The sequence below is a fragment of the Mirounga leonina genome, unplaced genomic scaffold (genome assembly GCF_011800145.1).
Source record: "Mirounga leonina isolate KUSES-001 unplaced genomic scaffold, KU_Mleo_1.0 Mir_170, whole genome shotgun sequence".
NCBI classification, from domain to species: domain Eukaryota; kingdom Metazoa; phylum Chordata; class Mammalia; order Carnivora; family Phocidae; genus Mirounga; species Mirounga leonina.
In genome coordinates this window covers 4,860,957-4,875,605 of record NW_023270433.1, presented here as the reverse complement: position 1 = coordinate 4,875,605, position 14,649 = coordinate 4,860,957, and the positions used below count along the sequence as shown (strand labels likewise).

The 14,649-nt window shown below is 57.5% G+C and overlaps 1 protein-coding gene and 1 non-coding gene across 9 annotated transcripts in view; both read left to right on the top strand.

The window, feature by feature from the left end:
* PRRC2B (proline rich coiled-coil 2B) overlaps positions 1-12,903 on the top strand; it is a 63,389-nt gene extending 50,486 nt beyond the window's left edge. For 5 of the 8 annotated variants that reach the window (XM_035015593.1, XM_035015592.1, XM_035015589.1 and 2 more), the window contains 6 exons: positions 493-620; positions 1,194-1,434; positions 4,270-4,449; positions 5,036-5,127; positions 7,148-7,229; positions 8,508-12,903. In XM_035015593.1, coding sequence (XP_034871484.1) covers positions 493-620; positions 1,194-1,434; positions 4,270-4,449; positions 5,036-5,127; positions 7,148-7,229; positions 8,508-8,642 — 858 coding nt within the window. In that variant the 3' untranslated portion in view covers positions 8,643-12,903. Of the gene's footprint in view, positions 1-492; positions 621-1,193; positions 1,435-4,269; positions 4,450-5,035; positions 5,128-7,147; positions 7,230-8,507 lie in introns of those variants that run through there. The other 3 variants (XM_035015588.1, XM_035015591.1, XM_035015594.1) reach the window with 3 other exon arrangements.
* On the top strand, positions 3,369-3,454 carry LOC118018245. The gene has a single exon (XR_004681335.1). It is a non-coding gene; the product is annotated as a small nucleolar RNA SNORD62 (small nucleolar RNA).
* Positions 12,904-14,649: the final 1,746 nt, after the last annotated feature.

Genomic DNA, 14,649 nt, shown 5'->3' with positions numbered 1-14,649 from the left:
CTGAAGCTGGTGTGGGGCCTTCTGATGGTCCAGCACCCCAGGGACCTGTGGGCCAGGATGGTGGGGCCCTTGGGCAGGAGCAGATTTGGGGACCGAGGACAGAGAACTTTGCCTGTCCCGACCTCTTTGTAAAACATTTTTAAATACCACATCGTTTAGATTTACAAGATGTTGATCTTCACGTAACCGATCGTACCACATGTATTCCTCATGTACGTGTCCCATCCACCGTTGCTTCCGAAACGCACCGCTCTCAGTACCTGTGGCTAGGATTCATTCTTGCTGTTGTACAGAATCCAGTGTAGGAACATACCAGGGTTTGGGATTATTACCCATTGTTTGCTTTTTCCCAAGAGCAAGGAAAGCACCGGAAGGACAAGCCCCAGTGTGCAGTTGGGGCAGTGTTTCAGCTGCCGTGGGGGGGGGGGGGGGGGGGGGGGGGGGGGCAGCCTGGAGGGCCCCGCGGTGACCTACCCGGCTTCCCACCTGCAGGCTGCCGCTGCTCAGCAGATCCCACTCTCCCTTCACACGTCTCTGCAGGCTCCAGCCCAGCTGGGACTGAGGGGCGGGCTCCCCGCCTCCCAGGCTCAGGAGATCTTCAGCTCCTTACAGCCCTTCAGGTGAGATGCAGCCAGGGAGGCCCGCCTCCCAGACCTGTGGGCTCGCTCCCTTTGTTGTACGACTGCTCCACGCTTTCCTGCTCTGGGGGGGCGGTGCAGGGGCTGGTCACAGACCCTTTCAGAGTCATTACTAACTGCCGCAGGAGCTGCGTGGGCCTGATGGTCCTCCGTAGGCCTTGTTTTTTCTTTCCACGTCATCCTGCCCCTTCCCAGCCCTTCCCCGCCCTCCCTTCTCGCCGGTCATGACCCTTGGCCTGCTCTTTCCACGAGTCTGAAATCCCGGGCCTTTAGCATCACGCAGGTTTTCCCTGCCTTGTACGGCCTGGATATGTGATCTAGCGACGCTCAAACTGGCTCCTAGACCAGCAACATCCACACCATCTTTGGAGCCTGTTGTGAATGCAGATTCTCAGGCTCTGTCCCAGACCTCCGGAGTCAGAAACTCGGTGCGGGGTGGGGTGAGGCCAGAGTGTGGGTTTTGGCAAGCCCTCCGGGGGTCGTGGTGTGTGCTCTTACTTGAGGTCTTGCTGTTGCGCTCCCACCCCTGACCCACTGTCTGTCCGGCTTTTGCAGGTCTCAGGTGTACGTGCATCCCAGCCTGTCGCCGCCCAGCACCATGATCCTCTCTGGAGGCACAGCCTTGAAGCCTCCGTACTCGGCGTTCCCAGGCCTGCAGCCCCTGGAGATGGTGAAGCCCCCGTCTGGCTCCCCCTACCAGCCCCTGAGTGGGAGCCAAGCCCTGGTCTACGAGGGCCAGCTGGGTCAGGCTGCGGGCCTGGGCGCCTCCCAGTTGTTGGACTCCCAGCTCCCACAGGTCAGGAATTCGGTCCCTCCTCTCCAGAACACTGGGCCTCCTTCTTTCATGACTGGCTTTCCTTTTTATCTGCCTCTTGATGTGTGATTGGCTGCTTGTAATCTTGTGGCTGATCCTTGGGCTGCTAGAACCGGGGGGGGCCGGGTCCTCTGCCCCTTGGGAACGGTCCCGTCCCCTATTTATCCCCTGAGAACACTGGTTCTCCCACAGCCTCTCCTCACCCTCGTCCCGGGGGGCTGGGAGATGGGGTGCATGTCCTGGCGTACCCACTGATGCTTCTAGACCTCTCTCCCTCCCTTTTCCCCAAAAGCCCAGCTCTGGAGCCCATACAGTCCACTGCCCCAGTGGCCTGCGTGTTGCTGTGATTCCACACAGTGAATCCAGTGTTGGCTCCTTACCTTCCTCACGACCGTCAGCAGTGTTAGACGGCTTTGAGGGTCACTCCTCCCCTGCTTTGGCCCCTGACTCAGGCTCCCCAACACAGTTCCTAATCTAGCCACTGGTGGTTTTGATGTCTGCGTAGATGATTGCCTGGTCTCTGTTCCATGGCCCCTTTACCCCCCCCCCCCCCCCCCCCCCCCCCCCAGTGCTCCGCTGTGCTCACGGTCCCCAGGCTGGTCAGTGCCAGAAGCAGTCCCTCTTCCGTCATCTCAAGCTTAAGGGGCTTACCACTCTCCAGCTCTGCTGTTCTGGCTCTCCCCGTCTAGCGCCCCAGCTCCGGCCTCCCGTTTACCACCTGCTCCTGTGGGCTCACTTCCTTTCCTGCCCAGCTTAGCGGAGCTGTCCTGTTGCATTTGCCCTCAGCGCCCCCTCTGGTGTTCTCACCTTGGTAAAGTCCAGTCCTGGGTCTGCACAGCCGTCTGCGCCTACGGAAAGCCAGACCCGCTCGGGCTACACGCAGCCAAGCGCCAACAGCCACCTTCGGGAGTGTCCATGTCCCCGCATTCAGGCCCGTCAGTCCCCTGCCCCCACTGCCGGTTTCAGACTTGCAACTTTCTCCTTGCCGCCTTCCACCCGCGGGATCTTGCTTCCCATGTCACTAGAGAAATACAAGCAGTGACAAAATGAGATCTTGTACAGAGTGCCCCCTGCCGGGTCTCCTGCCCCAGGGGTAGGCTGGCCGTGCCTGGGAGAGGCCCTTCCAGCCAGGCTCCTGCTGGGTCCCTCACACGCACTGCAGGGCCGCCCTCCGTGGAGGAGGAGGAGCCTCCTGTTTACACCCAGCCCGACCCTATTATTCCACTCATTCAAGAGACCCAAAAAACCCATGAAACTTTTTTTTAAGGACACCAGTCGATTCCTGATGGTTATTTTTTACTCTCATGCTGCTGACCCATCGGCAGCACTTGACCCAGAGGATGCTCATAACGCCCTGGAATCGTGTTCTTCGCTCTGGTTTGCAGGCACCATCCTGGTGAAAACCTCTTCCTCATCTGCGTGGTCTGCAATCTCCCCGTGCCCCCGGGCTCTGCCCTCTAACCTCTGTCTGGTCCTGTGACTCTAAGTCCCATCAGAATTTGGGTCTTTCCAGTCCCACCAGGTGTCTGATTTCCAGCCCCGTGGGCTGCCTGTCACTTCTGCTCTGGCATCTTACGGCATCTGCAACATGATGCGCGAAGGCATCAAGTCCGAAACGTGATTTTTCTCCCGGCCCTTCTGGCTATCTTGTCCATGTCACCCGTGCGTCCCCACTTGCCCTCACACCCCCTCTGATCCTTCAGCAGGAGCTTTTGGCTCTACCTTTAGAAAGTATTCAGATTCTAGCCATTTCTTGGGCCCAATAGTCTGTTCTCAACACGGCAGCCAGGCTGCCCCCTAAAACACAAGTCTGGCCACACCACACACTCCAAAGCTTAGCGCCGTCCTCCTCTTTGTCCCGCACCCTGTCATGTACAAGGGGGAGTGTGGGGTCTGGAGGCTCTGGCTGCCACTCGTCTCCATGATGCAGTTCCAGTAGATCCTTCTGACCCCCCACTGTGGACTCAATGCACGGGGGATGAAGAGGAAAGTGACTGAGAGACAAGTGGCTTCCCTGCCCCGGTCCTGAGTCTCCAGGCCCCCCTCCCTGTCACCCACGTGGTGCTGGACTTGAGAAGTGGTCACGAGAGCTTGCTGTCACCCCCCTCCCCCATAAACACACATTCTGCTGCCATAATAGCCTTCAGAAGGATCCAAGAGTCTCCAGTTCCAGGAACCCTTAACCCCAGAACCCAGTTGAGTTTTCCATCACCTTTAGAGGCAAAACAGTAAAGGGGTTTTGCCTTTTTGTGCCTCGAAAAGGAGTACGTAGATACACATCCATACAGCGTCCGTTTCTGGGGATTCGCTTGGACATTACTTGCCGAGAAGCCCCCCCTGACCTTCCCTAACTCTTCCCCGCCCCCACGCACAGGGGGTTTGCTGCCTGCACTCCCCATGCTGGGTCCGCGTCCGGTGCAGCCCTGTCCTCGCTGCTCCCTGGGTCTCACCCTGTCCTTGTGCTTCCCCCTGGTGCACATAGCGTGCACTCGGCAAACCTTTGCTGGGCAAAAGCAAGAAGGTCTGGGGTGCATGTGGCCCTGTGCAGCTCTGGAGAGGAGCCGCTCGCATCCCACGCTTACCCCAGGAGCACCTCACAGTGTGGCACCTGCTGGCACGGCCCTGAGCTTATCTTCTCCACCTGCCTGGTTCCAGTGGCCAGACTTGCCCTGCCTTCGAGGGCGTGCCCTAGCGGAAATCCCGAACCTGTCTTACCTGAAGTATAGCGTGTGTCTGCTCTCGGGGCCACGTGTAAACAGTAGCTTATGGCTTCCTCCCCGACATCCGTTCTTCCTCTTGACTGTCCCTGTCCTCCAGCAGCTGACGATGCCGCTGCCTGGCTCCCAGCTCCCCCTGCCGCGGTACGGCTCTGGACAGCAGCCCCTGATTCTGCCACAGTCCATCCAGCTGCCACAGGGGCAGAGCCTCTCTGTCGGGGGGCCCCGAAGAATCCTTCCACCCGGCTCCCAGCCTTCGGTCCTTAACACCAGCAGAGAGGTAAGGAGGACTCCATCCTGCTGCATCCTGGGGAGAATCGTTGCTAGCTAGTCAGGAAGCCTGTTGGGGCAGAAAGGGCCAGGGGTTGGGGTGCAAGCTCTTGGCCTCACCAGACCACTGGTTTCCTGCTCGTGGTAAAGTCCTCTAGGAACCCCATGGTGGGGCCCCTTGGTTCCCGTGTAAGCTAGTTGCATGAGCCGAGACCCAGAGCAGAAGGGAAAGGGGTGTGTGGGGGTGATGCCTGGGGACGATGGGCCAGGGGAGCTGTGATGGGGCCGTCTAGAGACTGGTCCCAGACATCCCCATAGAGCGTGTCTAGGACTGGGGTCCAGGCTCTGCTGATGGCCCATCCTGGTGGGGCACAGTCCTCTCTCCCCACCCCACTTCAAGAGAACAAAAACGGGACAGTTCTTGTTTCCAAGAATTGCCTCTCAAGCCTAGACTTGAGGGGAAGGGGAGTGCTGATTCCTTTAGACGATCCCTCTCTCCCTGGAAATTCTCATCGGCTCTGCACAGGGTGGGTCAGTGAGGGCTGGGCATCTCCAGGGCCATCAAACGACCACTCATTCCTTCTTGGTGTCTTCAGTCCTCTCAGATGGAGATGAAGGGCTTCCACTTTGCCGACAGTAAACAGAATGTTCCTTCAGGAGGCTCCGTGCCATCACCACAGACTTATAGGTAAAGAAATGCCCTGGGGGTCGGATGCTGCGTCACCCAGTACTTGGTCTAGACAGGACTCAGTGGTTCAGAAGAGTCTCGGGCCCAGGGAGAGCCGAAGAGGGGCATTGAGGCTGGGTCCCTTTGAGGCCGGGTGTCACCTTGAAGTTTCAGTGTTGGGACACACTCATGTTTTAGTTAACCATGGGGAAATCAGGAACTGACAGAGTGGTTTTGCTTCTAGTTATCATAATAAAATGCTCTGGTTTGGGAGAGCTTTCTGGAAAGGTAGGAAAAGGAACGGCTGACATTTTAATAGTGTGAGGCCTGACCTATTCACAGCTTTCTCACCAGATTTTCCAAAGGATTCAGTGGCCAGGAAAGTACACTCCCTGGAAGGCGAGGAGAATTTCCTTTCCCAGGGCTGCATGTTCCCCGCACTGGCCTCGCGGGGCCATCAGTGCCTCTCACTGCACGGACTGGCCCCTTCTCTTTGCGTCCTCGGTCTCGGTCTCTGCCTCCAGTAACTGTCCCAGGTCCCTTAACTGGATTTGGAGGTGGCTTTGGATGAGTCCCGGTACTGAATTGCTTACTATACTAGAAAGTTGAAGAACCTCTGGTTCCACGGAGCTGTTGGCCCCTGAGGAGGAGTGTGCCGGGAGGGGCAGGCAGCATGCTCCGGCCTGGGGCCCGCGGGTGGGTGCAGTCGGCTCTTGACGCACGTGGGAGATGCCTGGAGCGCCCTCCTGTTTGTAAGCGAGTAGAACAGACCCGCGTGATTTGGGGCGCTCCGTGAGGTTAGCGGCAGGGCTCCAGGGCGCCCCGAGGTCCCTCTAGGGGCGCACAGCCACCCTCCAATCGGGCAGCACTCCCGCAGATCAGAGCACCATCTCGTTCTCCTGCTCTGGAAGCGTCGAGGCCGGGTCCTCGTCCCTCCCGTCTGCCCCGTCATTCCACGCTCCACCTGCATTTCCAGAGAAAGGCATTTGTGGGACCTTTTCCCCATTCCGTCATCTTTTCTGTTCTTACTTTACCCTCTTGGCTTCATTTATTTTTGTTTATTAGTTTGTTTTGTGGTCTGACCATATTTTTCACGTAGGCCCAAACAACAGAACTGTATGAAAAGTACAGGTAGATAGCAGCACAGAATGATGAGTATCATCCGGAGTGATGAGGGCAGCTCTGTGGATAAACAGATGCTGTTCCCCTGCTGCCGCGGGCGGCCGTGAGCAGCTTCTGGCCGCAGAGGCAAACCCAGAGCTGACAGAGCCTCCCGTGTCTGGTGAGCGTAGGAGAGACGGCAGTGGGCTCTTTGGAGAACATGTAGAAGATAGAAGCCTTCATGAATGGCCTTTGTTTTGTTGGTGCTGTGGCGGGGTGGGGAAAATTGGTGTATTTCTATAGAACGGTGTTTCCCAAGTTTTCTGGAAACAGGGCTTCTGAGGCATGCCCTGCCAAAAAAGGGTTCCCTGGTCAGACACTGGGGGGGCATGCTTGGGGGTCGTGGCCCTCGGCACAGGGTCTGGGCACCCCCACTGTTGAGGGTCCTGAGGAACTCCACACACAGCTCTTCTCAAGCTTTTGACCCCTAGTTAACATCCAGGAGAACTGGTTGTCTGGTCAACAGAACACATTCAGAAAGATGTTCCGACAGATTTTTGTTCCTTTCGGTTCCGCCCCCCTCCCCCGCCTAAAAAAGTGAAAATTAGGAATAAACTTGGCACCATTCTGAAATCTGCTTCATAGACTGTTGGTGTGGGTCACAGAGTCCCGTTGGTCCAGACCCTCTAGACCCCGAGAGACGGTCAGTGCCCGTCTGCCTGTCCGGTCAGTGTCTGCCCGCAGCCGGGGCCTCGGCCCCTTTGCCCTCGGCCGTGTCTCTGTGACCTGCCCCGGCGCCCTCTGCACTCCGCTGCCTGAGGTCTTGCCTTTCCTCCGTCCGAGAGGGCGCCACCCGAGCCAGGGCCGCGCCGTGTGCTAGGCTTGACTCGGTTTCTCTGGCGACGTGTGTGTTCTCACCCCCTGCCTTTGGTTTTTTCAGGCCTAGCTCTGCTAGCCCCAGTGGGAAGCCCTCTGGATCAGCAGTTAACATGGGCTCTGTGCAGGGACACTACGTTCAACAGGTAGAAGATGGCTTTCCAGACCCTCCAGCCCCGGACGCTTAGGCCCGTCTCCAAGCGCCAAAAGAGAAGGGACTGTCCGACCCATTTGAGTGCTCCTCTTAAAAAGAGAGACGTGCCCTAGCGCTTAGAGCGTGGCGCCGGGAGCCGGCAGCCCGAGTCCCTCCTGGCGAAGGCATTTCTCCCCTTGACGGGCGTCTGGATCCTTCCTTGTCCTGCAGAGAAGGGAGGATGCGGATTCCTCGGAGGAGGTGGCGCCAAAGGTGGACCCTCCTCCGTAGCGGTCTGGGCTGTGAAGGCGCTGGGACGCGGTTAGGTCTGTGGGTCAGCTCTAGAAGCCGCGTGTGTGTGCGTGCGCGTGCTGTAGCTCTAGTAAGTGCTGTGTCTCGTCTCTGTCTCGGGGGTGGGAGTACCGTGGAACGCCGCTTTCCCATTTTGTAACAAAAGCGGTTTCTCAGTGTCTTTGCCTTCAGGCACTGTTCTCGGCCGCTGCTCTAAAATGCAGTGGCGCTCCAGAGCTCACACACGGCAGGCGTGGCTTTTTATTAAAACCGCCTTCCTGGCTGATGGAGGCGGAAGTTTGATCGCTCATTACGCTCCTCCTAACTTGGTTCCCCGGAGGGTCGCTCCTTGAATTGCTTGGACTGAGCTGCTAAAGCTTTCTTGCAGAGTTCACACCCCGGTGGGGGGCAGAGTCGAGGCTGACCGCAGACCTGCAGGTTAATGGGACCCTGAGTGGGAACCTTGAGGCCAAATGAGGGTCCTGGGAAAAGGTTTCTGGAGAGCAGGAGTTGGCGGGGGGGGGGGGGGGGGGGGGGCGGTTGTCGAAGATCAGGGAGGACCAAGTCCATGTAGTGGCCCCGTGCCCCTTGGCAAACATTCGGGAGTTCCAGTTGTGGAGTGCACTTGGGTGTGCTTGGGGGCTTTTTGCCCTTGCGGCATGGGGTGCACTGATTTGAGAAGGTCCTTGCAAGTTGGCCTTGGATGTGCCACTCTTGCAGAGGCCCGTGGCCATCATGGGGTGCTTCCCGGAGGACCGAGCATCTTCCTGCTTCCCTGAATCACTGCCCTCAGCACTCGTGGGAGGGGAACAGCAGCTCATGCCTGTATCCTTCCTCAGGGAGGTCCTCAGTCTGGTCCTTCCACCAAAGGATGGCCCTCTTAGGGTAGCTTTCCTATGTGACTCAGGAGCAGGCAGGGAGGGGGTGGTGGGAGCTATGTATCCAGACGGATGTTTCTGCATAAGGGTAACTGTCTCTGTCCCCATTCATCTGTCCAAAGGCCAAACAACGAGTGGATGAAAAACCCAGCCTGGGAGCCGTGAAACTGCAGGAGGCCCCCTCGGCTGCCTCCCAGATGAAGCGAACAGGAGCAATCAAGCCTCGGGCGGTCAAAGTGGAGGAGAGCAAGGCCTGAAGGTGCTTGGCCACGCCTCGACCCCCCCCAACCCCCCCAGAGGACAGGGCCGCCGCTCCGCCTTGACTCAGCCAGACGCTCGGACATCTCGGACATCTCACCAGATCCACCGTCCAACCACCTGGCCCGGACTGAGAGACCTCCCTTCCCTTGTCCACTCCCGAAAGCTCCGTTGTCCAACAAGCTTGCCCCCGTGGATATGTGGCACTGACCTGCTCGCTTTACTACGAAGCAAACAAGCAAGCAAACGACCCCGTCCCCACGTTGTCCCCGTCTCCTGTCCACAGTGACTGTGGAGTGACTCGAGCCTTTGTGCAGTACAGATGATCCCGCCCCTCCCCGTCCCACCCCTCCGCCAGGGCGCTTTCTCTGCAGCGCTTCCCACCTCCACCCCCCCCCCCCCCCACCCCGCCCCAGGCACAGTGGTTTGGCAGCAGGGCCATTTTAGTTTGAGGGTTTTTGTTTTAAAAAGCAACTAAAGTTTTTACAAAGGAGAAAGGAAAAGAAAACAAAAACAAGCTATGTGTGCATAGCTGAACTTTTCTACGCTCTTCTCCATCTTCTCCCTCACCCCTCCTCTATCCCAGTCCCACACTGCCCCCTCTTGTCTTGGGCCGCTGGGCCATCCCTGCCATATCTTAACACAGGACTCTTGGGCAGACGTCCCCCCCGCACGCTCTCTGTGGGTTAACCGGTGCGGGTGCTCACAGAAAACATGGAGGCCACGCCGGGGGGCAGCTCCGTGCTCGGGAGCAGTGAGGGGGAGAGGCAGGTGAGGTTGCTGTCACGGTTGGGTTCCAGCCTCTGGCCTGATGGTCGACTGCTGGAGCTTAGGGGCATTTTTAGTGTAATCATGACATAGAATTTCTGTCCTGGACTCTGTTAAAGCCAGTGGACGTGCTGACCACGGGGCGGCTGAGGTAAATCATGCAGATGCAGAGTCCCTGGTGTTTCCCGGCGCAGCCCGGATGGTGCGAGCGGACGGCCCCGTGCAGGCCTCTGTGTCTGGGGCCCTGGCACCCGGGGGCTGCTGTTTGACCCGCACGCCCTTCCCTGAAGCCTTCCGTAACGTGCCCTCCTCTCCTGAGCCTGTCTCTTGCCTGGATCCTCCTGTCCCGCCACCTTCCACACAGCTCGCCCCCGGGAACCGTGAGGCTCCCTCGCGTGGGGCCGGGCGCGGACGGCTGGCCGCTGGGGTCTGCGGCAGAGGCGTGCGGCCCGGAAGGCTGCTCCCACCGGCAGACCCGGGTGGTTGGGCCAGAGGGGCCTGAGCTGGGCTGTGGGCCGCCTGGGAGAGAAGTGTGTAGCAACGCCGCTAGCAAAATCTTTGTGTGAGCCATTTTATGCTGGCTTTTTGTTGTTTCTTCTTAAAATAAGACCTAGAAGGAAATCATCCCCGATTTTGTCATTCCAAGGAGAGGGGAAGGGAACTGTCAAGTTTTGCACATGCTCTTCGGGGTAACTAAGCGGCCAGCCACGTTCCTAAACGAGTTGCTGCCTGCCAGCGCCGGGGGCTCCAGGGAGGGCCTGGCCCAGAGCACGGGCAGTAGGTGGGTGGGGACGCGCCCCGCAGAGCGCACCCTCGGGCCACCGCAGCTGCGTGACGCCCGCGCTCTGAGCGCTGCGTCCGGCGTGGAGCCGGAGCCGGGGGCGGCGCGCGGACGTCCTCGGGGCCCTGCACTGCTTTGAGAAGCGGGGCTCGTCCCGCCAGCGGGAGTGCGGGGCGGACGCAGGGGTCCTCCGGAGAGGGCCGGTGGTCTTGGCAGATGCTCTAGTGCTTCGTCGACAGCTTTGCGCTCCCCTTCTGCCTCCAGCCTCACCGCGCGCTCCTACCAGCTGGTCCCCTTCAGGCCGGGATCTTGTTTCTGAGGTCCCTTCTCCGACGGCTGCTCGCCTGACGAGTTGCCCGCACTCACCTGCCCTGTGTGCTCATCTGCTCGCTCTCTCCCCTGCGGGTGTGTGACTGCCGTCCCCGTGACCAGCTGCCCTGCCCTGTCCCCCCTCTGCTGCCCCTGCGGGAGCCACACATGCTTGCCGCCGCCCGTGCACTCAGCAACACGGCCAGGCCCGCACACCGAATTCCGGGGCGCATTGTATGTCAGAAGGAAAGAAAGGTTTTTCTCATTTTGAAATACAACAGAACAGCCCCGGATGCTGTTCCAAGCTCAAGGTGTTGTACCCTTCCGGTGGACCTGCCGTCAGCGCGACAGAGCTTCCTGGTTGAGAAAGAGTAAAAACAAAAGGTCACCTGTTCGCCAGCCCTTTCCTCTACCCCTGTATTTCCTCTCCTTCCCCTCCCCAATAAAAACAGAAAACACTAGAATTTATTTATATGTATTGATGTTGTAGGTCTAGGTGAAAAAAAGTAAATGTTTCACTGCTCTATTTATATATAATGTCTGAATTATTCTGTGCAGGAAAGGCCAGGAAATTGCATGTGAAGTTCAGTGCATTCACCACCTCTGTGTGCCCGAGCTGCGGTCTCTTTCCCACTAAGATACAGATTTTAAATTGGGCTTGGGGCAGAGGGCAGGTCTGAGGCCTGCCTGACCCCACATCCCTTCCTCGGTCTGATGAAATGCAGTTTTTAGTGCAGAGAGGTTTTAAGGTGCAATATCTCTTTTCACGTGGTTTTAGAACCAAGCTCAAGGTAATAGGGCTTAGGGTCTTAGTCTGGTTTCAAACCCCCATCCTTAGAATGCAAATCCATGGGGAGGCCTCTGCCAGGATGCCATGGGGCTTTTGGTGGGAACAGGTGAAGACCAGCACTTACCTTTCTGGGGCTGCTGAGATTGGGGTGGAGGGGGAATGGTGGGGGGTGGGGTCAGAACCCTGTCAGTGCACCTCTCCCTCCCTCCTGATGCTGGCAGCTTGGCCCTGGCCATTGATGGTGCAGCGTGTTGCTTGGCAACCAGTGACCCTGCAGTAGTGTCTGTCCAGTGTCAACTGCTCAGTGGGGTGACATGCTGGAGTGTGGGGTCGAGTGTTCAAGAGACATACACCCCCCTTGAAAACCTCTCTGCCAGTTATATTTGGTTTGGTTTTCTTTAGTGTTGCTTCCCCCTTTTTAGTCCACATTGTTGTTTTCAAACTTGGAATTCATACACTTCTGGCTCTGGGTTCCTTATGAGGGAAAACAGAGAATGACTTATTCAGAAATTGGTTGAGTTCCAAAGATGTGGTCATTCCAGCCACTTGGAGGGGTATTGGGGAATCTTGTGAAGTACTGACCTCGGGTCTCTCCAGCTATGCCCTCGCCCTCCTGTCTTCTGGATCTGCCCTCTGGATGGGTGATGAGGTTTGTGACTGATGCTCAGAGCCAAGGAGGCTGAGGGTGTGCACATGAGTGCACGGCCGTGTTCAGAAATGGCCCACTGAGGCAGTGCGTGGCAGACTGGTGAAGCCCCTCCCTGCTGTTCGGTTCCCCTCCACCAAGTAGCTGCATGTTGCCTCTCAAATATGTATTTGTCCCTTTTCACTGCTTGCAGAGCAAGCCTGGGTTAGGTGGTCTGTGGGAAATGGCCTTTGACAACTAAGGGCACTAGAGTGTTTGTGCTTTGTCATGTTTTGTGCTGAATGGGAAATGCAGACTTCCAGAAAGCCAGCTCTTCCTGCTTGAAAACATGAGATGGACCCAAGAGATCACCTGGGACTGGGTGGCTCAGTGTTGGGGTCAGGCACTGTGCCCTAGCCATGCCCTCCATCAGGACCACCAACCAGTGCATACTTGGCTAGTGCTCTTCCGGGCGCCTCTGACCTTGCCATTCACCATCTTCCCACCCTGGCCGGGTGGCTGTGTCCCCGGGACCCTGTCTTCAGCATGTTATGAAGCCTCAGAGAGGAAATGTCTATGAAGGCTCTGGGTGGATGACTTTCTTCCATGGTTTAAAGGGGATACTGTACTCTGAGCTTTTGACCTCATGCCTTGCGTAGTAAAAAGGGTTTGGGTTTTTTGTTGTCGAGGGTTTTTTGTTCCCTTTTGTTTTGGCCTTTCCTCTTTGTCTTTTCATGTAGACCAGATATTTGAAAGGGCAGACGATGGCTAAAGGTGTAATGTGCAGCTTGTTTATATATTTTCTGGGAAGCTTTTGCCTTGGATGGGAAATGGAATCATGGATTCAGCAGGCCATGTGGTACACACACCCTTTGCCCTTCCCTCCGAATCAGTACCTATTGTTTCTCCTTTCAAATATGTGATTGTACTAGCTCTTTCCATATGAAAGAATTCTCCTTATTTAAATAAAAAAATTTAAAAAAAAAAGAAAAGAAAAAGCCCTAAAGCTGAACATGCTTTCTCAGGCTGTGTGTCCCTCGATTTTCTGTGGTCATTTGATGAGAGAGATGGAAGAGTTTTTCTGGACAGCTTATGTGGAAATCGGGAGTGACTTGGCTGAAATGCTTTAAAAGCAAGGTGGGGGAGAGAAGGGATTGAAACCTATAGATAGGGTGCATCTTCCAAATGGGGGAGCATTAGTGCTGGTCCTTTCCCCTGGTGGGTGATAGGAAGGTGTGCAGGACATCTGCCTGCCCTTTGCCCTCCCCCTACTTCCCCTGAGGAGTGGGCAGGTCAGAGGAGAAAGCATCTGATTTGTCATGGCTTATTATTATTTTTTAATTTTGAAGTAAGCTCATGACCCCATGATCAAGAGTTGCATGCTCTACCAAACTGAGCCAGCCAGGCGCCCTGCTTTGTCGCGTTTTTGTTGTTTTTTTCGCCACTTCTTAGTGACCCTTTTCTATTGCTGGGAGGAGAAGATTATACTGCGCTTTCGGGTAGGAAAGATGAGCACTCCAGGCTTGGGGAAGTGAGGGGTCAAGAGCTTGGATTTGAGTCCCAGCGGTGATGCTCCGTTCTGCCCCCACCCACCCTAGCTGCATGACTTGGAAGGACACTCCACCCCTTGGAGTCACAATTTCAACTGTAAAATGTCGACTTAACAGTACCTACACCTCCTGGGGTAGTGTGGATTCAAAGAGGTCACTTAACACAGTGGCCTGGCAGCAGTTAAGAATATAGGAAACTTACAAATGATCCCCACGTAGAACACTTTGCATGAGGAAAGACTCCCTGCAGATTCCTTCTGCGCCTCTTGACTTTAAAGAATTGGGACCTGGGCACGGGCTGTCCGGGCTGTCTCAGCTCTAGTGACCACACCCGTTCCCTGGAGTCACTGCCCCTGGGGACGGGTGGTTCACGGAACTTCACCTAGGAGCCAGCCAGCCCCACTCCTCCCGGGGCCCAGGGAGCCCCCGGCTTCAGGCAGGATGAGCCCCAGCTCGCTCCCTTCTCCACAGCCTTGAGCGAGGCATGGGTAAGTCAGAAGTAACCCTACATTCTTAACCGCTGTCTTCTAACGCTGGCTTGACCAACGTTCGCGGGGGAAAAAGATCTTGCACGGTGAAGAACCGTAATTGTAGTTCTTAACCCCGCAGTGCCCATCCATGAGATGAACACACACGTGCACGAAAGGACAGGAAGAGGGAGACTGGGAAGAAGGGTGGCGTTCCCGTCCGTTAAACGTCCCGCCCCGCCGTTCTCCTGGCCAAAGGCGCTGTGTCTCCTGCAGCGGGGGGACGGAAGAGTGGCGACGGGGGGCGCAGGGGCCCAAGGGACCCTGGGGAGCGGTGGGCGGGGACGCCAGGGGGGCGGGGGTCCGGTGGGGGGCGGGAGCCCGAGGGGAGGTGGGGCGGGAGAGCGGCGGCCGGGAAGGGCGGAGCCCGGGCGAGATGAGACCCCGGAGTCTGCGCGGGACGCGCGTGCGCGGCTTGCGGACGAGCTGGGGCGGGGGCTTCGGCATCCGGCCCGACAAGGGGCGGGGCCGAGGGCAGGTGCGCCGGGGGGGAGAGGGGCGCCCCAGCAGGCGCAGCCTTGGGAGAGGAGGGGGTGCAGCCTGAGGGAGAAAGAATGCCTGGAAGAGGAGTGGGGGCCTCCCAGGACCCATGAGGTCTCTGCCGAGAAGAGGCCCGCCAAGGCGGCGGCAGCACTGACCCTGCCCGCCCTCCCGGC